Source organism: Brassica napus, chromosome C6 (assembly GCF_020379485.1).
Source record: "Brassica napus cultivar Da-Ae chromosome C6, Da-Ae, whole genome shotgun sequence".
Taxonomy (NCBI): domain Eukaryota; kingdom Viridiplantae; phylum Streptophyta; class Magnoliopsida; order Brassicales; family Brassicaceae; genus Brassica; species Brassica napus.
Window position 1 is genome coordinate 45,339,428 of NC_063449.1, and position 21,514 is coordinate 45,360,941.

General features: G+C 39.7%; 6 protein-coding genes and 1 pseudogene across 8 annotated transcripts; 3 read left to right on the forward strand and 4 right to left on the reverse strand.

The window, feature by feature from the left end:
* Positions 1–633: 633 nt before the first annotated feature.
* LOC106404446 (pentatricopeptide repeat-containing protein At1g74850, chloroplastic) lies at positions 634–4,065 on the reverse strand. The gene is made up of 4 exons (XM_013845166.3): positions 2,070–4,065; positions 1,607–1,921; positions 1,423–1,530; positions 634–1,346 (listed from the first exon to the last, which is right to left on the reverse strand). The coding sequence occupies exons 1-4, from the start codon at positions 3,896–3,898 to the stop codon at positions 1,010–1,012; spliced, it is 2,589 nt and encodes an 862-aa protein (XP_013700620.1). The 5' UTR covers positions 3,899–4,065; the 3' UTR covers positions 634–1,009.
* A 2,964-nt stretch (positions 4,066–7,029) lies between these two features.
* LOC106404458 lies at positions 7,030–9,574 on the forward strand. The gene is made up of 4 exons (XM_013845182.3): positions 7,030–7,209; positions 7,417–7,593; positions 8,186–8,989; positions 9,241–9,574. Exons 1-4 carry the CDS (start codon positions 7,195–7,197, stop codon positions 9,292–9,294), a joined length of 1,050 nt encoding a protein of 349 aa, XP_013700636.1. The 5' UTR covers positions 7,030–7,194; the 3' UTR covers positions 9,295–9,574.
* Positions 9,575–10,572: 998 nt separating this feature from the next.
* Positions 10,573–12,254, forward strand: LOC106404460. The gene is made up of 3 exons (XM_013845184.3): positions 10,573–10,816; positions 11,146–11,212; positions 11,295–12,254. Exons 1-3 carry the CDS (start codon positions 10,739–10,741, stop codon positions 12,035–12,037), a joined length of 888 nt encoding a protein of 295 aa, XP_013700638.2. The 5' UTR covers positions 10,573–10,738; the 3' UTR covers positions 12,038–12,254.
* On the reverse strand, positions 12,178–13,256 carry LOC106404467 (NAD(P)H-quinone oxidoreductase subunit O, chloroplastic). Its single transcript, XM_013845188.3, has 6 exons — positions 12,977–13,256; positions 12,847–12,902; positions 12,717–12,782; positions 12,609–12,650; positions 12,444–12,503; positions 12,178–12,349 (listed from the first exon to the last, which is right to left on the reverse strand). The coding sequence occupies exons 1-6, from the start codon at positions 13,191–13,193 to the stop codon at positions 12,320–12,322; spliced, it is 471 nt and encodes a 156-aa protein (XP_013700642.1). The 5' UTR covers positions 13,194–13,256; the 3' UTR covers positions 12,178–12,319.
* Positions 13,257–13,490: 234 nt separating this feature from the next.
* LOC106404464 lies at positions 13,491–15,325 on the reverse strand (annotated as a pseudogene).
* A 696-nt stretch (positions 15,326–16,021) lies between these two features.
* Positions 16,022–19,370, forward strand: LOC106404455 (pentatricopeptide repeat-containing protein At1g74900, mitochondrial-like). Its single transcript, XM_013845175.3, has one exon. The coding sequence runs from the start codon at positions 16,299–16,301 to the stop codon at positions 17,730–17,732; it is 1,434 nt and encodes a 477-aa protein (XP_013700629.2). The 5' UTR covers positions 16,022–16,298; the 3' UTR covers positions 17,733–19,370.
* Positions 17,773–20,875, reverse strand: LOC106404456 (mannose-1-phosphate guanyltransferase alpha). Of its 3 annotated transcripts, none has more exons than XM_013845177.3 (15): positions 20,450–20,875; positions 20,183–20,280; positions 19,998–20,098; positions 19,843–19,921; positions 19,688–19,748; positions 19,568–19,614; positions 19,393–19,485; positions 19,213–19,303; positions 19,059–19,107; positions 18,868–18,981; positions 18,614–18,761; positions 18,456–18,548; positions 18,307–18,375; positions 18,171–18,213; positions 17,773–18,079 (listed from the first exon to the last, which is right to left on the reverse strand). In XM_013845177.3, the coding sequence occupies exons 1-15, from the start codon at positions 20,508–20,510 to the stop codon at positions 17,979–17,981; spliced, it is 1,248 nt and encodes a 415-aa protein (XP_013700631.1). In that variant the 5' UTR covers positions 20,511–20,875; the 3' UTR covers positions 17,773–17,978. The 3 variants fall into 3 exon arrangements, with proteins under 3 accessions (XP_013700631.1, XP_048617408.1, XP_013700632.1); XM_013845178.2 differs by having other exon boundaries at positions 17,783–18,079; positions 18,171–18,207; positions 18,303–18,375; positions 20,450–20,815; XM_048761451.1 differs by having other exon boundaries at positions 18,171–18,375; positions 20,450–20,815.
* Positions 20,876–21,514: the final 639 nt, after the last annotated feature.

The following is a 21,514-nucleotide window of genomic DNA, read 5'->3' on the forward strand; positions in this document are numbered from 1 at the left end:
TATTTCATCTAACTAAATTTTTTTGATAGTTTAGTTGATTGTAAGATTAATTTTTAAAATGGAGTTTGGACCTAATTTGACTATAAACATCAAGAGCATCATAAGGTGTTTGATCATCATTCATTGATCATTCACAACTGCAAGTTTGCAACATTAACTAAAGAGGTGATACTTAAAGAATGTTAGGATAAGCGAAATGATCACAATAATATAATGTTGTTTATTTTTTGAGATTTATAGGGGAAAAGAAACTAAAAAGTATACAGATAATTTTGGTAAATAGTTTTGGAAGACAGCAAAAACACAGAAGGCACTAGCATCGGATAGAAAGCAAAGACACCATTATTTTTATGCACACAAAGTGCAGACCTAAGAGTAGTGTGTAAAGCACTAAAGAAGAGCTTTCCTTTCTCCTTTATTTTTCTTCTTTTTTTACCATTTCGATGAGAAGCCTGTTGTGACTTGCCTGAATCAGAAAGAAAGCAGATGAATCACACAGACGGAGAATCTTGCACATCAACTAGTTAATTCTTTATCTTGGGTGGAGTTGTTGTGTTCCAACTTAAACTCAGACCACTTGGTCATGGTGTGTAATAAGTTAGATTTGGAGATAGTGACGGACCATCACAGATGTGACAAGCAAACACTAGATCTTTGATATATTACAACAGCATTTAGCTTCACAGTAGTAACCAGAAAGACATGAAAGAAAAACATAAATCTATGGCTGCAAAATCATGGATCTGACTAACAATTCCATCAAAAGTATGGTTTGCTACGTACTTCTACATTTTGTAGCATCACTTCTGCATATAAACTAAGACAACCACTTATCTTCTTCCTATATGGACTCTTCTGTCTATCAGAGGCTGACACTACTGTTTGGCACGACAACATATTAGCATGGACGTGGAGTGCAGGTGAATGACTAGAAGCACGGTTTTCACCAACCAGTCAAGATCGAGAAAGACTGAAGAGGCCTTTGGTTGCTGGAAATTACCAAAACCGGTTAAGCTGGGCTTCCCGCTAGTTCTTTTTTCATCTTAGTTCTTCTTTGGGAAGGGTTACCGCTGCTGTTGTTCGTGTCACTGCTTGTTGAAGTTCTTGTTCCAGCAGAAAAGATTGGCGAGTTTGTTAAAGCGACTAGGCTACTTTTTTGGGACTCTTCTGAAGTTGGTTCTTGAGTAGAAAGTAACTGCTTGAGCTGAGATCGCTGGCACATAATGCGACCTCCGTTCCATCCCGTGAAGGAAAACGACGACGAGACATTATCCTGCAAGAAGGAGAAAGCAGCTTTCGTGATGGGAGATTCTCTTGCAGCGGAGCTTTTCTCCAATTGTCCTCGTCTGCTAATTTCAGAAAGTAAAATAAGTTACAGAAGGAAGCATCCTGCAATGAGCTAGCCAACATCAAAGTACTTACACTGAAACAACAACAGCTAGTTGAGGAAGATCTTGTCCCTTTACAAGCATATCACTCAGATCATTTAGCCAAACAGATAGCGCCGTGTACATGCCACCCTCTGACATTCTGCAGAACATCGAAAACTAATAATTAGATTGACTGGAACTCAACCAACGAGGCCAGCGTAGGGATCTTAACCTACCTATGCACATCAACAGACCACACAAGTTTGTTTCTCCGGAATAACTCAGGGAAAATTCCACGTTTTGTTGCCTCATTGAGTACCCTTGCAGCTCGCTCTTTCTGGCCCAGCCACCACAAAGCATCTAGAAGAGCATTGTAGAACCTTATTCCCAAACCACATCCTTCTGAACTGAGTTTGTCTAAGACATATTCCACTATCTGCCAATTTGAATCATCATCATAATCTCCCTTGATCATTTGCCCGATAACTTGATGAATATTTGATACTCTGTTTGAAAGCATCTCCTCCAGCAACTCATTGGCATCGTCCCACCTGAAAACAAAAAAGTGGAAAACGCAAGTTAGTTGCAAGAAAAGCAACAAGGGTGCTATGTTACAGTGGCATGTCTCTCCCATGCCTGGCCATGTAGGAACACAAAAGACAACATAAGATAGAGCGTCATACTGGTGAAGGCACTAACCTCTCCGTTTTTCCATAAACAGACAACATCATACAGTAGCACATGATACTGGGTAATATATCAGAAGCTTTCATCTCCTCGAACTGCTCCCTGCACTCATCAACAAGTCTTGCACAAGAATACACATTCAAAACAGCCTCAAGCGTCCTTTCATCAGGATCACATCTTGACTTCTCCATATCTACATATGTCTTCACGGCCTCTTCAAATTTGCCTCCTTGTTTGTAGGCTTCTATTGTCGCATTGAAGGTATCTCTGTTCCTGGGAATACCAGAATCCACCAACCTAGACAAAATCACCTCCGACTCCTTGAACAGCCCTCCCCTTGCAAAAGAATATAACAGCGAGTGGAACGTCTCGATACTTGGATTGCTTCCCACTTCATGCATAGTGTTAAAAGCAACAATCGCTTCTTCATACAAAGCAGCCTGCCCAAACGCTTCAATAACCCCAGTGTACGCCTTGGAACTTGGCACCACATCCTTAGCCGTCATATACTGCAAAATCTTCCTCGCATCTTCGTGTAATCCTCCCTTCCCACAAGCAAATATAATACCCTCGTATGTCTCCATATCAGGTTCAATATTCTCCTCCACCATGTCATGGAACAAAGTCACCACCTCCTTGAAATACCCACCTTCCCCAAAAACATCTATCAAAATGTTGTACGTAGCGGCATCAGGATCCGTATTGCTAGATTTCATCTCGAGAAAAAGCTGCCGAACATCATCATACCTCCCACTCTGTCCAAACAAATTCAGCAAAACACTGTAAGTATTCGCGTTCGGCGTACACCCTGCCGCCTGCATCTGATGGAACACCCCCATCGCCTCCTTAATAGAACCAGACTTAGCATACGCCTCCAACAACACATTGTAAGAAGTGATATCCGGCAAATTCCCCCCTGAAGCCATCTCATTCAATAAATCACACACTTTCTCTAACCTCCCCAGCTTCCCAAACGTCTCAACGAGATGACTGTAAGTCGTTAAATCCGGAACAATCCCACCGTCATTCATCGTCCTAAACACCATCTCAGACTCATCCCCCAATCCTCTAATAGCACAAGCGCCAAGCAGCGTGTTGTAAGTCACGATATCAGGTTGTACCCCTTCATGTCTCATCTCCGCAAACAAACCTAACAACCCTTCCCAACCCAAACCCCCTCTAGCACAAGCATTTATCACAGTGTTATAAGTCAATATACTAGGCGATATCTTCTCGCTCTTCATCCTCTCGAGAAGCTCGAGAGACGTCTCGTAACGTCCGTTTCTACCGTAAGCGTTAATCAACGCCGTGTAAGAGAACACGCTCCTCGCCACGCCTTGGCTAGGCATTTCGTCGAACACCTCGAGGCACTTGTCGAGCAAGCCTTCTCTTCCCAGCAGCGAGATCATGATGGTGTAGATGTGCTCGTTGGGCTTGCACCAGATCTGCCGCTGCATGTACTTGAAGAGGCGGAGGGACCTCTGCCAGTCGCCGCGGCCGGCGAACTCCTTGAAGACGAGCGCGAAGTCGTTGAGTGAGAGCTTGTTTTTGAATATGTCGAGGCACCGAGCGATGCTGCCGCGCGGCGGGAGGCTGCTGAGTTTGTTGATTAGGGATTCGACGTCGTAGGTGTATTTTCCCTTCTCGACGGACACGGAGGGGTTCCCGAGGACGAGATCCTTCGTCTTCGCGTTGATTTTGGCGACGGAGGAGGGCTTTTTCGCGGCGGAGAGGAAGCTGAGGCGGTTGGGGTTGGGGAATCTGCGGTTTCCGGTGAAGGTGGGGTTTTGGATGAGGAAGGAGAGGTGGTGGGAGTTGGGATTGGGGATTGCGAGGTTCATTTTCGAAGTCTGTGGAGTTGCTTGGAGATTTGAGATTAACGGCTTGCTCAGTAAGTTATTAGATGAAGAGAGGTTTTTTTGAAAGACGAGTTTTCCTTTCTCACCCCAGAAGAGGTTTCTTCTCTCGGTGAAATGGCGGACGAAATGGAAGGAGGGGGAGGGCGCGCTTGAAGAAGACACGTGGATTCTTATTGTGGATAACAGTCTCGAGGAACCAACTGGTTATTTACTCGGTTTATATGATGCTTGCCGGTTTACATTTGGTTAGATCGAAATTGGGTTGACAAATTTGGCGCTTAAGTTAAGTATCCACAATAAAATACTTAATGTTTTAACCCATGATTCACCTTGTTATAAATTATAAAAAACTAGGACGATAAGCATATCACAGTCTCTTTATTATATATCAAGACGGATACCTGAAGACCTCATTCATATGACAGATAACGAGAGTGGACTAAATTGATACTATAGTTCAAGGTCTCTTCATAGGATGGCTACATCCATGGTGACATTGTGCAGCGACTCATTAGACATGTAGTTATAAAGAAGAAGCTTATCTTCTTCCACAAAGAAGAAGCCAAGAAGTGGCGCTAAGTTAGGTGATGCAGCTCCCACAAGTGCTTCACCGCAAGTGCCGAACCATCAAGAAGAAGCGCCTTATATCTTGTCCATGTCCTAGTGTAAAAGATGACGTTCTCAGAGCTGAAACCATTTGGTGCAGCCATCAAATCCCCATGTCTAACCTTAACCAAAGGCTTCTGAGACAAAGAAACTTGAGCAAGCTTATGGCTACTAATTTCTCCTTACGTTAATATACTTCTCTTTCTCTTTGTCTACTATGTTCTCCTTATTGTTCCAACAAGACAAAATTGCAGAGGAACCCAAGAGTGATGTTTGCAAAGTTCCATGATTTAAGAACTCCCTGAGGATCAGTGATAAAGGTCTGGGTTCCTCGTAAGCATCTTATGTCATCTTCATCAGCAACCATCGCAGGACAGCAACAGAGGAAGAAGATGAACATAGTAGTGATGATTAATAAAGGTAAAAGCTTTGTTAATCTATTTTGAATGAGATCTAGACCTATAGACTTGTTGATTGTTTTGTTTGAACATCCTAGATTGAACCTTGATCACCTTATATCAATTTTCTTTGCCCGTGGATCCATCCTTAGCATTTGATTGAATTCTTGCACTTATTTCTTGATTGGATTTGATATCACCTTGTTTATATTCGTAGGATATTAGCTTGTTACAAATCATCAATCTTCTTGTTTGCTTAGATTAGGAAAGTTTGTGTATTCTTGGTGTTATAGATCACTAGTTCCTTGTGGATTCGATCCTAAAATGCTACAATGACATACCATTCGATTGTGGTATTGTTGGTACATTAGGTTAATTGGTGTGTGCTTAAACGCGTAATCATTCAACTTATTGTATTCGATCATATTCATCAATAAAGTCCATTTTTGCCTACTGGAAACTGTTAACATCGTTGTGTTCTAAAGATATCGTTGCCTACATCTTTTGTCTTCCCTAGATCAAGCTCCCGATCACTATCAAATACTTAGTGTAGATTTTAGGTTCTACACATTTCACAAAAGGCCTCTAATGTTATCATAAGAGAAAAAAGTTTGTTTATCCGCTATAATGGATTAACTGGGGTCTTTTATTGTGTTGCAGCTTACACTCATGAAGCATCTCCAACCAAAAGTTGTGCAGGACTGTATATATGTCACTCTTCTCTGAATGAAGAACGTCCTCAGCGAAGAATATATGCATGATGCATCTAACCTATTACAAAGCTTAAAATGTTACAGAGCTGAATACAAAAAATCACATGTACTAAACTTTATTAAGGAGAAAGGGTATTACCAGGCAATTTTGACATTAAATTGAACCCATGCTCAGGCCCGGCTCTGGCCCTGTGCTAGAGGTGCATTTGAACAGGGCCCACATTTTTTTTACTTTTTTCAGCTAAGCTTAGGGTCCTAAATTTAAAAAAAAATATTGTATGAAGAAATGGACCTCAAAATTTTTCTAGCACAAGACCCAATTTATGTTTGAGACGGGTATGCCCATGCTAAGAACGTCCTAACCAAAGAATGAACATATGTATTTTACCCGTAACTTCAATCCAGCTCTGTCCCCGAAGCTTTTTAACATCATGTCTTTTCATGGAGCTCCTCAACAACGCAGAATCTTCCTAAGTTCCAGAAGAAGTATGTATGCCACAAAGCAGTACATGAATTGTAGAGTTAAAAAGGATCAATCTTTGGAATGATATGCACAACTTTTTGAGTAAGATCAATATTTCCTTGATTTTTACAGACATAGAGTAGAGTCTTCCACACGACTACATCAGGTTCCAACTTCATTTCATTGATGAATTTATCAGCTTCATCTAAATTTCCATCACGAGCTAGCAAGTCGACTAAGCAAGAGAAATGTTCTTTTGTCGGTGCAGTCCCGTGTTCACTTTGCATGAATGATCAAGCCAGCTTCCACTAATCCAACATGATTACATGTAATAGGAAAACCGAGAAAGGTTACATGGTTTTGGTTCCATGCCTGAACTTTTCATTTTCTTGATAAATGTGAGAGCTTCTTCTCCAAATCCAAATTGTGCATATCCAGTTAACAAATTGCTCCACGAAACTATATCTTTAAAAAATTAAGACGGCCATATAATTACATAATCTAAAAAAAATATATTTAACAACAGTACGAACCGCAGACGTGCCCCTAGTTGAATATATACTGAAATATCACATCCCAACCCAAACAAGACCCAAATAGTCACATTTTCTTTCATGTAGTTAGTTGATGATGCAACAAATTGTTGGAGTGTTTTCAGGTGAAATAGAAGGTTTAAAAAATCAAACGATGCCATTACATGTCAAAATAAATTTAATGAGGTAATAAATTGAACTGTGGGCAAGTAAAAAAAGCATTAAAAACATATATAAAAATAGTTATCGCCTAAAATGTGATAGCGATTACGAACAGATTGGCGCAAAAAACGGGAAACCGCACCGCCGTTTGCAGTTTACAAAAGCAGAGGGGGTGACGTGACGTTTCCGTGGCGTTTGAGTAATAAAGTGGACTTTGTCATGGGTAAATTCGTCATTTTAGACTTTCTGTTCCTAACAGACAGACGCTTCAAGTAAAAGAGAGAAAAAAAAAAAAAGAACCAACCTTTTTCGCCTTTCTTTCTTCTTGGCGAGTCTTCGACCTTGGTCGGAAAACAAAAAAAAATCTCATAATCGCTTCTCCGCAACCGCATTATCGGCTCTAATGGGCGACTCCGAGGTATAATTACCTCTTTACCCCTCAATCTCCTCCCTCTCTCGAGCTCCTTCTTTCGATTCCCTGTGATTTTTGTCTTCTTCTCGTTGAGTTTCGTCTGACAGACATAACCTTTGTCTCTTGCTCTAAGCTCCGTGTTTGGTTGATTTTTTTTTATTTATAGGTTTGCGTTGATTTTGTTTTTCTTTGTTTGTTGGTTGGGGTTGGCAGACCTTAGCGGCGTTGAAGAGAGCCTACGCGGATACGATACTCAACACGACGAAGGAGGCGGCGGCGCGTGTGTTGTCTTCTGAGAAGAAGACGCGCATGTATCAGCAAGAGATTGTGACTGTTAAAGACGAAGCTATTACTACGTTGCTTAGGCTTAAACAGATGTATGATTCAAAGGTACGACAACTGTGTAGACCTTTTCTTGATTCTCATGTTTGCTTTCTTGCCTGATTATGTTTTTGGACTTAAAGAAGATGGTTCCCTTCGACTCCGAGCTCCATTGAGAGAAGCATTGCATGATGATACTTGAGTATTTTGATTTGTTTTGTTGCTTAATGTTAGATCGATTTTGAAAGCAAGTTTCTTAGCCTAGCTAACATGGTGTTGATGCATAGCGAGTGTTGGCTATGTGTGTGATTGTGAGTTTGGTTTATTCAATCTTTCATATTTCAAGTAGCTAGAAGATGTTCTTTGAGCAGATTGAGCTGTGTTCTTCATCCACTAACTATAATATTTGATGAAGCTGATTGTAAGTGAAACCAATTGAGTAGCTTAGCGTTAAATAGATGATCTCTTAGCAACATGTTCTGTGTATCCACCACTCATTTTGAGTTGATTCTTTTACAATTGTGGGGTTGTAGCTGTTTTTATTTTATCTTAGAGACTTGAGGAAGACCTTCCTCATTGTGTTCTATCTTTCTGTTGTGGGTGACTTTGCATTTGCGCCTCAACTCTTTAGTTACCAAACTACTCTTTGTGGTTTGTATAGGTGAAGGAGACAGAAGAGATGTCCTTGAAGCAGCAACAAAAGGTTGAGGAACTTGAAGCTCAGCTTGGAGAAGCTGAAGATATTGTAGGGGAGCTGAGGATGGAACTTCGAGCACTTCATGATGAGCTCAACAAAGTTACCAATGGTAACACATCATATCTTAAAGGTGACCAGGAAGTCTCTTGTCGAAAAGCAAGTGATGCAGCAGTTTCTAGCAGTCAGGAGCGATCAGGAGCTGTCCCAGTTGAACAAAGTGGTTCGGTGGTGGCTAACGGGATCACAAACCAATCTTTGGCTCGCATAAGTAGTATCAAACGGTGTTCTTCTAAAGATAGCATGGATCGTTGTCACCACACTCTTCCGTCTATATTGACAAAGCGCAGGGAGGTTGAAGGATGTACACAGATGATTCACGCAGTAGATAAGAAGAGTATGGCCAATGGAGATGGAAAAGACCCAATGGTGTCTCAAAACACATCTCCGAAGGAACATGAAGAGAACATAAGGACTGTGATTAGCGCAACAGGGGCAAGGAAGGAAGAAAAAGAGATTTTGGCATCTTCTATGTGTGAAGAAACTCCAGTTTTGGCTGCTAGCAAGAACCGGTGTATCAAGTACACATTCAAGAGGAAGAGAAAGAAGGAGGCTTTAAGCAATCTTGAAGGAGATTCCACCTCTGAGGAGAGCAGGAACATTAAACAGAAGACTGGGGAGAAAGACGATGGTTATTTGGAATCTCTGAAGCCTAGCTTCACCGGTGAATCATCTAGGGATAGTCTCTGCGTAGCACAGGTGGCTCGGCAGGTTAGTAAATATTAGCAATGCATCTAGTTCTCTATATACATACTAAGTTAATTATTGTTTTTTGGACAACTTGTGAAGAATCTGGTTTGTTACTTTTCCCTCTTGACATGCAAGTGTTTGGTCTGAAAACTGATTTTCACTAGTAATGGCCCTTCATTGTTAAACTCTTGTCCCTTTTGGTGGGTGGTTTATTATTTATATGATGATGACATCTCACTGTCTCTTAATTGATTTTGTTTTCTTGACCGCAGCTTGTACCATTCTCGAAGAAGAATAGTTTTGCAGCAGAACTAGTCAACCAGTAGGATGCTTCAAGTGCAGTTTTATCTGTCCATGGTTGATCAAAAGAATGCCAGCTTTAGCGTTACTAGTAAAGTATTATTGCTCTAATATATATATAAAATGTTACTTTTGATTTTGAGTCAAATTAAAGTTTTATGTGATAACTGATAAGGATAGATGGGAAGTCTGAATTCTTACGCCTGGATTGGTCAAAGAGGTATCATTGTATGATATCTCAAAACCATTTTTATGTTTTACTTATACGTGAATAATAATATCTAACGAAGAAGTCTTTATCCCTCACTTGGTCAAAGTTATTTATTGGAAATATGGACTGAGAGACCATGGACCATCGTCTGCCTAAAAGAGGCAACCTTTATGTGACTTGTCATCAGTCGTCTGTTTTAAAACTAGTGAATAAATTGACCATTCAAAATTCTACCGGCTTCAATAAGAGAAGATTTATTTTCCCATGCTGTAATTACTCCAAGGAAGACTTGTTCAATCAAATATTTAGATTCGAGTTTTATTAATTAATAATAATTATAGACTCATAGTAGTGTTATTCTTAAAAAAAAATATTCCCTCTGTATCACTTTAAGTGGTTTTTAAAGATTTTGCACATGGATTAAGAAAACACAATAATAAAAAAAAAAATTAAGTATTTTGTAATTGTTCATAAAGTTCAAATGATATTAAATTCTACATAAAATGATGAGAACATCAATTATTTTGAAACAAATTTTTTTTTCTAAACACCAGTTAAACTGAAATGGAGGGAGTAATGGTTTTCATTGTACTTTAATTTCTAACTCTTTAGTTAAAATAAAATTTAAATCCATGATCATAAACAACATGTATGGATGAATTAAGAAAACTGCTTATTTGCTAAGAAATCCAAAATATATGAAATATATCAATTTAAGAATCACAAATCTTAAGTTGACCTAAAATAAATTGTTGAGTTATACACTATACTAAATCTTTGATTAAAAATTTATTCACATATATTGAAAATGTGTTCAAATGTAGTACCTAGCAATTAATAATTTAGACCAAAAATATATAGGTATTGCTTTACCTGGTCCACCCATCCATCTTTTGCTAGTTTTGTTTATGGAAACAAAATAATAATAATTTATGGCAAAGTTGAATAATATGCCTTGCAGTCCAAGGTTCAAACTCAGCACTCTCAGCGACTCGTCATAATAGTGACCAATCAAAAAAAAAACACCAGGGGTAACGTGGTAATTTAACTGAACGAGCATTAAGCGTATTTAAACACACACACACAGGCTTGGGTTCTTCGGAGAGTGAGAAATACAAGGAACGTTGCAGAGCAGTTTCCGATTCTCATCTCTCTCTCTCCCCCCACCGATTACGGTTTGCTCTCTCTCTTCTTACATTACTCCCCCGTGTGTGCGTGAGTGTCTTCCTTGACCTTGCTTCCACGAAGAGAGATTAGTCATGGTTGCTGATTCCGTCACAGACTCTCAACTCTTCCATGAGTCTCCGATTTCGAGAGATTTCGTCAAGAAACGTAAGGTGAGCTTTCTTCGAATCCACTCCGTCTCGATCCGATTACGTTCGTTTCTTATATCAATTAACAATGCGTGATTCCGTATAACAACCATGCGTGATTAATATAGACAATAGATCTCAGATTATGACTGTGATTGTGGATAACGTTTAGGCATGTTAGATTCGGGTTTATTTTATTAATGGCTTTCAATTTAAAACTAATCGGTGATTAGTGGATTGACCATAACCCTTTATATATTAGATGAAGGCAAACTCTTGCTGATGAATCGTCACGGATGTGTATATAACCTATGTAACGTTTATTTACGTATACGTTGAATCTATGTTTGCAGGCGAATTGGTTTTGGAAGCTGAAGCAGTGGAAGATCGATGCTCGTCGCAGGCAATGGATTTACCAATGTACAACACGTGGCATCTTCTCTTTTTCAGTTTTTTTTTTAATCAATTTTATTAATGATGAATTTTTGTGAAAAATGGTCAGGGAAGAGAGCAAGCGTAGGTGAAGCAGGGATGAGATCTTTGCGTGACAAGCTGACTGATAGAAAAACAGTAAATGATAGAGTTTCTTACCTTGAATCTTGGAGTATTGATGATCATCATGATGGACTACGATGCTATGATGATAGTGATGACGATGAGACTGATCTCTCTGCTAGTAGCCCCACTAGTGTCCTCAAGAACAAAGATTCCGATACTAATAAGAGCGTGCACGGCTGCTTCTGCTGTTCTAATCAGATCACCGAGGAAGAGGAAGAAGACGCTTTTGATGATGCGTATGACAACTGGGAAGACTTTAGCGATGCCTTGAACAGCTTTGAGAGCGACGAAGATAGCCAGAGGAAGAAGAAGTCTTCTCCTCGTAAAGGCAAGTGCAAGCAAGAAGCTTCACCAGAGAAGGCGATTCATCACAAAAAGAAGAATAAGAAGAAGAAAAAGTCTGATCAGAAGAAAGAAGGTGACGGTGGTGATGAAGAGATAAGTGAATGTCCTATTTGCTCTGAAGAGATGGATGTAACGGATCTAAGCTTCTTACCATGTCCTTGCGGGTTTCGGCTGTGTCTCTTCTGCCATAAGCAGATCAATGAGAACGATGGACGTTGCCCAGCTTGCAGGAACAAGTATGAGCAGACGAGTAGTCACAACAGCAGGGAAGTTAGTTTCCAGCAGCGTGGCCGTGGCACAGTTCGTTTGTCTCCATCGTTTAAAGGACTTGACATAGCTTAAGAGAGAAAGAGTTTTCATGAAACGTTGACAAGCCTTTTCTTTTACTTTTTGTTTACTTTAGTATCTCAGTTTCTCATCAGGAACAACAGTTTTGTTTTAGATTGTCATCTCAGGGAATAAAGGAGTGTTAGACTGGTATAGGGATGCAACTACGGTAGATGCATTATTGTAAAACTCAAGTCTCATTACATTTTTTACATTACACAACAGTTTTTTTTTTTTTGACTATGGTAACATTATGATACTTGTTAAACTCTTGAAGACATGATCTTCTTGAAGACTCTATAGTCTCTCGTAAACAAGTTTCTCAGACTGCACAAGGAACCAACAACACATAAAACAATCATGATTTTGTTATAAGGACAGTGTGACTTTTTGTTGATGTGCTCTCATAAATTTTAAGTACCTTGATGAGCATATCTGTTGGTAGCCAAGCCGGTGCGGTTGGGATACCAACCCATCCAACCTAATATCACCCATAAAAAAATTCGTGATTCATTAGCTTATAAAACTATTTATGTGTATGGCTAATGAAACAGAACAAACAATGTGTGTGGCCAAAGCAACTTACAAGTGCATACTCTCCTGTCTCAAAGACACGAATGTCTAGTACCTGCAAGATTTAGCAAGACTGAGTTAAAACTTCTTGGCGATAAAGGGGATTGGATTCGAGTTATACCTCGCCGCGATCTTCGTAGATGTAATCAAGTCCTTTGTAGAAAGGAGGATGACCAACTGATAAGTACTGTGACAACAACAAATGAACAAAACATGATTTCGATCAAAACAGAGAAAAAATTAGACCCTACATTGATGCTGTTGAGGTACTTCTCCTTGTCTACACGAACGATTTGACCCTTCTTCACTGTTTCAAAAATTCAAAAACAAATATCAATGTTTATTGGATTCAACATTTGAAATACAAGTGAAGAAACTGACTCGAGTAAACCGGTTTCTTGGGAAGAGTTTTAGGGGTTTTGGTTGCAGCTGGTGAAGCTTCCCCTTCGGATTTAGCCTGCGTGCTCTGTTTCTCTGCCTCTGCTTTGACTCTGAAATGAGTCTGAGATCGAAGAGGGAAGATTCTAGAAGAAAGTGGGAGTGAGGAGGAGATTGTCGAAAGAGAAGAAAGCTGAGACAGAGTTGCTGAGAATGCCATTGGAGAGACCACCAAGAAAATTTCTCTGTGTGTTGTTGTTAAGAGTTTGGGGATAAGACCGCAGTGGTCTATTATAAGATGCTCAACGGTCTAAAAAAGACATAACTGAACCAATCATAAGATGCCACGTAAGTGCCACAAACAAGCTTCCTCTGCTTGAGGATTATGTTTTGTTGATTAGTGGATTATCTTTCCAGTAAAGTTATTTTTATATAATGTTTTTTCTCGTCTGATGTTTGATTTTTTTTATTTATTTAATGAAATACAAGTGAACGCGTGTATGGCATGGAAGCTCAATCATATAGAAATCTTCCACGTTTACTTGATTGATTAAAATAACAAAGAGAGTCATATGGTGAGAATCAGGATCTAAACATTGCATATACCCAAAACAAAAACTTATCTAACCAAGAAAAAAAAAGAGAGGAATCTTAGCTCAATCATGAACTCTAGATTCTCATTTCACCGTTTTGGAAGATGAGTGTTATCTTCCGGATAAGAAACAATATTAGGCGATGAAGATGACGATGATAGTGATAATAAAGAAGATGTTGAAGAAGAAATTGTTTTGAAGGATTCTCTTAGGACTACTAATAATAAGGTTACTGGTTTTCTCTTGTTCAGCTTCACCACCTCTCATTATGAGTTCTTTAAGCCGCTTCACATCTGCTAATTTCACCGGTTTTAGCAGAAAATCCTCTGCTCCTTCTGTCATGCATCTGCCATACACAAAAAATTCTCAAAGTCAAATAACAACGTTTGAGATTTATTATTGTAATATCATAATTAACTAACAGCCACTTACTGTTCTATACGAGGTTGTATGTTCTCAGACGACATTATCACTACTGGTATTTCTCTGAATGCTGAAGACTCCTTGGTTATAAAATATTTAACATAGTTTGTGTTAAGTAAAGCTTTATTCAATATCTTCTCTCGTATAATGAAAAAAAAAAATTGGAAAAAGAATAATGGTTTACTTTGATCTTTTTGAGTAGTTCATATCCTGTTAGTCCCGGCATAGAGTAATCTGTCACTATCAAGTTCACCTTCAAATCCTGCAATCAAAATTTTGCAAGAACTGGTCATATAAACCATACATCAAAAGCGCAAACCCTTAATGATACACACAGGCTCATTTTTTAAATAAACTGATCTTTCATTTAGACAGGTTAAATCCTGTGATCCTGATTGTTTCAACTATTAGATTTCTTGGGAGCCAAACCACCAGGGAAGAAAACACCAAATATTTCAATCTTGAGTTTGTTTGGTCAGAAAACTGAGAGGTTTTGAAGAAAGAAAAATAGAAAACATTACCTTAAGACCAGAAGATCCTTTGTCTCCATCTAGACCAAGATACTGAAGAGCCCTCGTCCCACTCTCAACAGTCGTCACTGTATATATATATATATATATATATATATAAACAAAACCCGTAATTTTTCAATCAGAAACCGAACCAGAGACCAAACAAAGAGAAACAAAAGAAAGAGAATGAGTTAGTACCTTTACAAGCAGAGATCCTAAGTAACCTCTCAATAACCTTACGATCAACAATACTATCATCCACAGCGAGAACATGTAACTCCGAGGTAGAAGAAGAAGATAAATCTCCTAGTGCCATTGTTTACTCTTGAGGAAATTGAAAGAAGCGTTGCGGATGGATATTTAACAAGAAGGACACAATAAATCAATGTGAGGGTTAAGACAAGGAGTTACATAAATAAGAGAGAGAGAAGGGAGGTGATGGACTCTTTTTTTGATCAACTAGAGGATCTAGAGGATCGGATTTTGTTTTGTGAAGAGAATCTAATAGATCTATGAGTGTGATGTGTTCATGTGTTGTCAGGTAACGTAATCTGGTGTCATCACGGTCGAAAATCTTTTTTGAGGGACCTTTCCATTATATTTACAATCTCTTTGTCTGCTCTTTTTCTCTCTTATCCGACAACGACAACTCTCCTCTCTGTAGTAGTCAGTCAGTAAATTTACAACTACTGTTGTCTATTGATTTCTTTTTTACTTGTCTTTTCTATTAATGTTGATATGAGCAATTAGTGGTTACTAATGTGTGTTTATGTCTTGATAAAGACAAAAAACATTAATGTCGTTATCGTATCGGGGGGCTCCATAAGACTCTTTCTCTCCATCCGACAACGACTCTTCTCGTATATTACTTGCTTCTACTTACCTTTCCTCTTAAACATCTAAAAAATTTTGACAGAAAATCCAGTAAATATTTGAGAAGAAAATTTAGTTACTCTCATAAACCACCAATAAGGTGAGAACATGTTTTTCTTTTATTCCCTTGAAATGGAGAAAAAGTGTACACACATATTTACTCTAGTATGCACATGAGTAAACTTGTTTACCCCAGTTTTCTCTCTTTCCCATTTCCACATTTTCACTCTTTTTCACTTTTATAAATTTTCCTCTCATTTACTCTAAAAATACCAATCACAGCAATAGTGTATTATTACAAAGTATTACATATTCTTGGAACAAAATCTTGATGGAGCTTAGATGTACTTTTGTAAATGATGTATCCCAGTTTGATTGATTCATTGACAAAACAAGGATACGAACTCTACACCCTTAACCATCAGCCTTTTAAATTTATTTTTACTTCCTCTGTTTTAACATGTATGATGTTTTATGAAATATCCAACCAAAACTAAGTAACCTCTAAATCTGAAACTACATCATTTGAATTTTAGATTTCTGCAATATAGTATTTTCTCAGCTCAACTAACAACGCTTAATCTCGAGCTCCATTTATGTCCACAAACAAAAAAAAAAACTCAGAACTCATTTCTTTGTTTAAATTTGTTATGTTTCTCTCCACTTTTTTTTTTTGTAAATGTTTCTTAATTTTTCACTTTCAAACCTTCTATTAAACACCCAAAGATCCTAAAAGAGAGAGACGTTTAACGGGTATATAGATCATATCACATTAAACTCGGAGTGAAATTAGTAAATACGAAAAACTTCATAGCTATTTCCGTAATTATTTGAAATCTACTAGTAGTCACTGAGAAACTGGTAAGCGAACCAAAACCACTCACGTGTGAGAGAAAAAAAAATAAACCAAACCGAACCGAACCAATGAATCGTCTCTTCATCAAATCGCTCTGCACTTCCTCCGCCGCCGCCGCCAACCTAAAACCCCCACCGCCCGATCCCGCCGCCATCTCCAACCTCATCCTCTCTTCCCCCATCCAATCCCCACTCCCCTCAAACACCCCATGGACACCACACCTCGTGAACTCAATCCTAAAACGCCTCTGGAACCACGGCCCGAAGGCCCTCCACTTCTTCCACCTCCTCGACCGCCGCCACCGCAACTACATCCACTCCCCCTCCTCCTTCAACCTCGCGATCGACATCGCCGCCCGCCTCCACCTCCACACCACCGTCTGGTCCCTGATCCGCCGCATGCGCTCCCTCCGCATCGGCCCCTCCCCGAAAACCTTCGCGATCGTCGCCGAGAGGTTTGCCTCCTCCGGGAAGCCCGATAAAGCCGTGAACCTCTTCCTCAACATGCACGAGCACGGCTGCTCTCAAGATCTCGCTTCCTTCAACACGATCCTCGATGTCCTCTGCAAATCCAAACGCGTGGAGAAAGCTTACGAGCTCTTTAAGGATCTTAGAGGAAGGTTTAGTGCTGACGTGGTGACTTACAATGTGATTGTGAACGGTTGGTGTTTGATCAAACGAACCCCAAAGGCTTTGGAGGTTTTAAAAGAGATGGTTGAGAGAGGGATTAGCCCTAACCTCACCACTTACAACACAATGCTCAAAGGCTTTTTTAGGTCAGGGCAGGTGAGGCAGGGATGGGAGTTTTTCTTGGAGATGAAGAAACGTAATTGTGGAGTCGATGTTGTGACCTATACTACGGCTGTTCACGGGCTCGGCGTCTCTGGGGAGGTGAAGAGAGCTAAGAAAGTCTTCGACGAGATGCTTAGAGAAGGAGTGCTACCTTCTGTAGCCACGTACAATGCGTTGATCCAGGTCATGTGTAAGAAAGATAGCGTGGAGAACGCGGTTTTGGTGTTTGAGGAGATGTTGAGGAAAGGTTATGAACCGAATGTGACGACTTACAATGTGCTGATAAGAGGGTTGTTTCACGCCGGGGAGTTCACTCGAGGAGAGGAGATGATGCGGAGGATGGAGGAGGAAGGTGGGTGTGAGGCGAGCTTCCAGACGTATAATATGATGATACGATACTATTCGGAGTGCGGCGAGGTTGAGAAAGCGTTGGGGCTGTTTGAGAGGATGGGGAGTGGAGGTTGCTTGCCGAATTTGGATACTTATAATATACTGATAAGTGGGATGTTTGTGAGGAAGAGATCGGAGGATATGGTGGTGGCTGGTAAGCTGTTGGTTGAGATGGTTGAGAGAGGGTTTGTACCGAGGAGGTTTACTTTTAATCGGGTTCTGAATGGGCTTCTTTTGACTGGGAATCAAGGTTTCGCGAAGGAGATCTTGAGGTCGCAGAGTAAATCTGGTAGCCGGCTTACTAGGAAGTTCAGGCTTTGATTAGGGAAGACATTGTTCAGAGAGCTTCGTGGGATAGAGCTAAGACCAAATACACAATTGCTTTATTATCATGAGCCAAAAATTCAGTGCGTTTTACTGAATATAGATGATGGAATCTAATACAAAGTTGGCAATTTTGATGTAAATAAATGATTCATTTGAGTTACTTCCCCAATACTTGTTCCTGTGATTCTATAGTCCACAGGGACATGGTATGGATCCACAAGGGTTGGTTCGTTTCTTCAGTTACAAGATGATCTCGTCTTGAACACTGACGTTGAGTGTCTTGTTTGGAAGAACGATACTGCTGATCACCACAACCTCGTCTTCAACTGCAACCGAGTCTCCTGAAACCATTATGTTTCAGGTTAGTTTTCTGTCTAAAGAGAGATTTTACTGTCTTTCTGTGAAGAGAAGGTTAGGATAAAAACAGTTTACCGAGAATTGTGACTCCGAGTTTGGAGTTGTAGACTCCCTCAGCCTGTGATCGACAAAGTATAGAGCCAGGTTCATGATTGTTTAAGGAAACCAAACAGAAACATTTAAAGGTCAGGCTCTTAAGAGAGGAACATGCCTGGACACGTGACCATCTCCCGATAGAAGATTTCCACCCAACAATTGCGTTAGTCACAACTGCATTTTCCTTGAGCAAACAGACACTAAAGAGTCAATCAAGAGAAACTTTACTAGTTCTTCTTTAGACTCTGATGTAAGAAGACATACCATGATCTCAACGTCATCAAGGATGATACAGCTGATAAGCCTGACACCCGGTCCAACACGAGCATTTGCAGAGATTGAGACGTTGGGACCAATCTGGTAATAGCCGAAACATAATAAGAAGTTGCTTCAACAAGGGACAGAACCAGAGGGTTACTTACCTTGGCAGTTGGGTGTACTTTTGCAGAAGGATGTATGAAAACATCACCAATCACTATGGCACTCTTTGTTCCATCACCACTAGCCAGCACTTGTGGTGAGGTCAACCTGAATTGAGAAAGATAGAGTTCCGAGCACCTCAGCGACATTCTGCGCAAAAGTCAACTCACAAGTCAGAGACATAGAGATTCCCTGTTTCAGCTGCTGTCTCTCCATGCAAGATTAAAAGAAATGAATGAAAACACAAAAGGCATACCCAGGAGATTTAATTTGCTCCCAGAAATCCTTAGTCTCGTAAGTATATAGCTGTTTCTTCCCAGCTAGAGGTGAAAGGATGTCTTGATCCAGTCTTACAAAATCCGTGGAGTTCCTATTCGAAACATATAATTTCAAGAATATGATTCAGAAGGCTATCTCAGTTAATGTCGGAAGAGACACTGGACAAACCTTGTTGCCGGTTGAAGAGCTTCAACGCTGGAAACACGTCTCAGAGTTGCTACAACAAAGCGCAGAGGATATACATGAGAGGGACTTTGAAGATGCAGTAAACTAAGAAGAGAAAACACACACTTTGTTGTAAGATCTTTGTTACCACTGTTACCTGTATCTTTCGTTTGAGAAGAAACTTCTCTTATGGCAGTAAAAATGTCAGGTGTAAATACATAAACACCGCAGTTAATACGGTCACTGACCTGTGTTTCCATGATTAAAAGAAAACATTAGAATCAAAACTTGTATATGCTGAAGAGTTTTGAGTTATGTCAGTGATATGTGAACATACAAAAGTTTCAGGTTTCTCGGTGTAATGAAGCAGCTCATTAGTAACTGGATCCGCAACCAGTTCTCCAAACTGGCTGGCTGATTCGGGAGAGACCTTGAAAACAAAACACATAAGCAGCCTTGGTAAAACCGACCATAAACAAAAACAAAACTCATCTCATGCTCAATTTACATACCTTGATCACAAGAAGTGTTCCAATTCCACCATATTTCCGATGAGCCTCTGTGTAACAAGATCAAGATGGATGTTCAAAACCAAAAAAAGAGGAATCTGCACAGAGAAAATAAGTACATACCGAGCATTTCAGGCAAAGGGAAACTGCAGCAAACATCACAGTTAAGCAGGAAGATATGAGACTGCAAGGAAGTAGAGACAAGAACTTAGATGTGAAGAAAAGAAACATTAAGAGTTCATAGAACAACTGAGCACAAATATAATTTAACTTCTAACCGGGTCATCTTCCATGATTAGATTTCTAAAGTGATACAGACCACCAGCAGAACCATGTGGCTTGTCTTCTCTCAGATATCTAATAACCAGAAACCCAACAAACAAGGATGAGAGCCATTGGATTATGCAAAAAGGAGGAGGGATCTAATCAAAACCTGACAGGAACTTTGAGTTCGTTGGAGATGGCAGAGACATAAAGTGCAAACTCCCTTTCCTCATAGAAACCAACAAGATAGATTTGAGCTAAGTTTGGAATCTGCAAGCAATAAAGGATTGCTCTCATCATCATCATCCATTGATCTAGAGTTGAAAATTGAAATTGGAGTGAAATAAAACATACCCTTTTACACGCTGAAATTGGATGATGCACCATTGGCTGTCCGGCGATAGGAAACAGAGGCTTTGGAATATTCAGGGACAATGGTCGGAATCGAGTACCTGTGGTGGATCCAAGATTCGGACAGAATCAGAAACACATAACCATTCGGACCAGAGTTGTCGGTGGATAGGTAATGTAATAGATGTTTCTCAAAAAAACACAAATCCAAAACTAACGTATTCGTTTGAGATTGAAGGAGAAAAGCGAACATCTTTTGGGAGAGATTACCTTTGGTTGGACCACCGACCATGATCACAGCAACCACTTTCTCATCCATTGAGCTCCCCATTTCAGACAAGAAGAACACAGATCTCTAACTTCACCAGTGTTGTTGGGTCACGCAGAACAGAGAATTCAGCAAGACAAAACTAAAAAGATTTGTTTTTTTTCAGGGTGTTTTGAAGGGAAGATCTAATGGGTCGGAGAAATCGACAAGAAAGGAGAGGTTTTTAAGAAGATGAAGTGTCAGTAGTAAGTTGTGGTTATAGATAGAGAGATCTAAGCAGAGCTGTAATGGTCTGGTCTGGTTGATGGGTCCTAAGTCACCTCTTTCCTTTTAAAAGGATAAGCGCCAGAAAATCTCTCCCACACACACACATGACATGACACGACACGCCTCTCTCCTCTTTGTTTTATCTTTTTCTATATATTACAAAAATGCCACTAGTCTCGCCTGATCTCTCATTAAACGCAATATTTTTCTAATCAAGTCCTTATTTTGTATTAAATGCCATGTGAGTTTTTAAACTTTCCTGTGACTTGAAGGTGACATAAAATGGTATGCATGTTGGCTGCACCAATAGCCCCTAGGATGGTGCCCCTAAATGCTTTGACCTTTTAGCAATAACAAACGTATCACCAAAGCTGACTTTATTTCATATTGTCTTTACTGTTACTTAAAAGGCTCTTACATATGACTAGACTTGACAGATTGATAAAAAGCACAAAGCTAATATGGTTTTACATCATTACTTAGTAGTAGGGGGATTGGTACCACCACCCCCATGGTTCGTCTGAAATGTAGCGAGTCACTTGCTTCACACTCAAGTAGTTATCAAGTCCCCCGAATTAAACACAAGCAACTCAACAAAAAACCAAGACTTAGTTCAGTATAAGCCATCAAGATTTTACATGTTCTTTGCTGACAACGGGAGCAAGCCTGTATCGAATGTTAATGTTCTTGGTCCATTCCACAAGCTTTTTTTATGAATTCAGATGCGATGTTTTCCTAAAACTGATAAACGTCTTACGACATATTCAACATAAATTAGACAGGGGTCCTCAGATTCATCT

Bases quoted from the DNA above. Each gene is read 5' to 3' on its own strand.
- LOC106404446 (XM_013845166.3), bottom strand. From the start codon at position 3,898: ATGAACCTCGCAATCCCCAATCCCAACTCCCACCACCTCTCCTTCCTC. The intron at 1,922-2,069 runs GTTAGTGCCTTC...TTTTGTTTTCAG, and splicing joins GTTTATGGAAAAACGGAGAG to GTGGGACGATGCCAATGAGT. The intron at 1,531-1,606 runs GTAGGTTAAGAT...GATGTTCTGCAG, and splicing joins TGGTCTGTTGATGTGCATAG to AATGTCAGAGGGTGGCATGT.
- LOC106404458 (XM_013845182.3), top strand. The intron at 7,594-8,185 runs GTACGACAACTG...TGGTTTGTATAG, and splicing joins AACAGATGTATGATTCAAAG to GTGAAGGAGACAGAAGAGAT. The intron at 8,990-9,240 runs GTTAGTAAATAT...TCTTGACCGCAG, and splicing joins TAGCACAGGTGGCTCGGCAG to CTTGTACCATTCTCGAAGAA.
- LOC106404460 (XM_013845184.3), top strand. From the start codon at position 10,739: ATGGTTGCTGATTCCGTCACAGACTCTCAACTCTTCCATGAGTCTCCG. The intron at 10,817-11,145 runs GTGAGCTTTCTT...CTATGTTTGCAG, and splicing joins ATTTCGTCAAGAAACGTAAG to GCGAATTGGTTTTGGAAGCT. The intron at 11,213-11,294 runs GTACAACACGTG...AAAAATGGTCAG, and splicing joins CAGGCAATGGATTTACCAAT to GGAAGAGAGCAAGCGTAGGT.
- LOC106404467 (XM_013845188.3), bottom strand. From the start codon at position 13,193: ATGGCATTCTCAGCAACTCTGTCTCAGCTTTCTTCTCTTTCGACAATC. The intron at 12,651-12,716 runs GTATAACTCGAA...TAAATCTTGCAG, and splicing joins TCTACGAAGATCGCGGCGAG to GTACTAGACATTCGTGTCTT. The intron at 12,504-12,608 runs GTAAGTTGCTTT...GGGTGATATTAG, and splicing joins AGACAGGAGAGTATGCACTT to GTTGGATGGGTTGGTATCCC.
- LOC106404455 (XM_013845175.3), top strand. From the start codon at position 16,299: ATGAATCGTCTCTTCATCAAATCGCTCTGCACTTCCTCCGCCGCCGCC.
- LOC106404456 (XM_048761451.1), bottom strand. From the start codon at position 20,510: ATGGGGAGCTCAATGGATGAGAAAGTGGTTGCTGTGATCATGGTCGGT. The intron at 19,749-19,842 runs GTTAGAAGTTAA...ACTTCCTTGCAG, and splicing joins TAATCATGGAAGATGACCCG to TCTCATATCTTCCTGCTTAA. The intron at 18,376-18,455 runs GTATGTCTTCTT...TGTTTGCTCAAG, and splicing joins TTGATGACGTTGAGATCATG to GAAAATGCAGTTGTGACTAA.